Source organism: Talpa europaea, assembly GCF_964194135.1.
Source record: "Talpa europaea genome assembly, contig: HAP1_SCAFFOLD_135, whole genome shotgun sequence".
NCBI lineage: Eukaryota > Metazoa > Chordata > Mammalia > Eulipotyphla > Talpidae > Talpa > Talpa europaea.
This window is the reverse complement of record NW_028167984.1, coordinates 53,736-54,895: the sequence shown is the minus strand read 5'-3', so window position 1 is coordinate 54,895 and position 1,160 is coordinate 53,736. Positions and strand designations below refer to the sequence as shown.

At 83.3% G+C, this 1,160-nt stretch overlaps 1 protein-coding gene across 1 annotated transcript; it reads right to left on the bottom strand.

Moving 5' to 3' along the window:
- Nucleotides 1-724: 724 nt before the first annotated feature.
- On the bottom strand, nucleotides 725-916 carry SMIM43 (small integral membrane protein 43; the record flags this gene model as incomplete). The annotated part of the gene is made up of 1 exon (XM_084259812.1): nucleotides 725-916. One exon carries the CDS (start codon nucleotides 914-916, stop codon nucleotides 725-727), a length of 192 nt encoding a protein of 63 aa, XP_084115938.1.
- Nucleotides 917-1,160: the final 244 nt, after the last annotated feature.

Sequence of the window (1,160 nt, the reverse complement as noted above, 5' to 3'; positions counted from 1 at the left end):
CCGCGTCTCCGCCCCAGGCCCGCCGCGGGCCCCGCCGAAGGGCAGCGTCAGCCGGGACCCCCGTGGGGGCCTGCGTCCCGCCTCCGGGGAGCGCTGCCCGCGCGCCCTGCCCCCGGAGCCCCCTGCCCGCGCCCTGCCCGCCCGAGCCCCCTGCGCGCGCCCTGCCCCCCGGAGCCCTCTCTGCGCGCCCTGCCCCCCGGAGCCCCCTGCCCGCGCCCTGCCCCCCGGAGCCCTCTCTGCGCGCCCTGCCCCCCGGAGCCCCCTGCCCGCGCCCTGCCCGCCGGAGCCCCCTGCGCGCGCCCTGCCCCCCGGAGCCCCCTCTGCGCGCCCCGCCCACCGGAGCCCCCTGCGCGCGCCCTGCCCCCCGGAGCCCCCTGCTCGCGCCCCGCCCGCCCGAGCCCACTGCTCGCGCCCCTCCCGCCCGAGCCCCCTGCGCGCTCCCTGCCCCCCGGAGCCCCCTCTGCGCGCCCTGCCCCCCGGAGCCCCCTCTGCGCGCCCTGCCCCCCGGAGCCCCCTCTGCGCGCCCTGCCCCCCGGAGCCCACCTGCCCCCCGGAGCCCACCTGCCCGCGCCCTGCCCCCCGGAGCCCCTTTTGCGCGCCCTGCCCGCCGGAGCCCACCTGCCCCCCGGAGCCCACCTGCCCGCGCCCTGCCCGCCGGAGCCCACCTGCCCCCCGGAGCCCACCTGCCCGCGCCCTGCCCGCCGGAGCCCACCTGCGCGCCGGGTCACACCGCCTGCTCGCGGGCGAAGCCCCACGGCTCCCGGTGCAGCGAGGGGCGCCCCGGCTGCAGCGCCCCCGCCGTGCTGGCCACCGAGTTCTTGAGCTGCTTGATGACCACGAAGAGCAGCAGGAAGAGCAGGAACAGCAGGAAGAAGAAGAGCGCCAGGTAGAGCAGCAGGTTGAGCTCCCACTCCATGCCGCCGCGCGGGGCGGCGCCGGACCCCGCCGCTGCCGGGCTCCCCGGGGCGCGCCGCCGCCTCCCCGGGCCGCGCTGGGGCGCGCGGGGCGCGGCAGATGTGGGCAGCGGCAGCCGCGGGCGGGGGCGCGGGCGGGGGGCGGGGGGGCCGCTAGTTCGCGAAGGCTGCTCGGAACCCCACCCCAGCAGGCGGGGCCCGCCCCCTCCCGCCCGGCCCGCCCGGGAGTCCCGGGGAGCCCGCGCG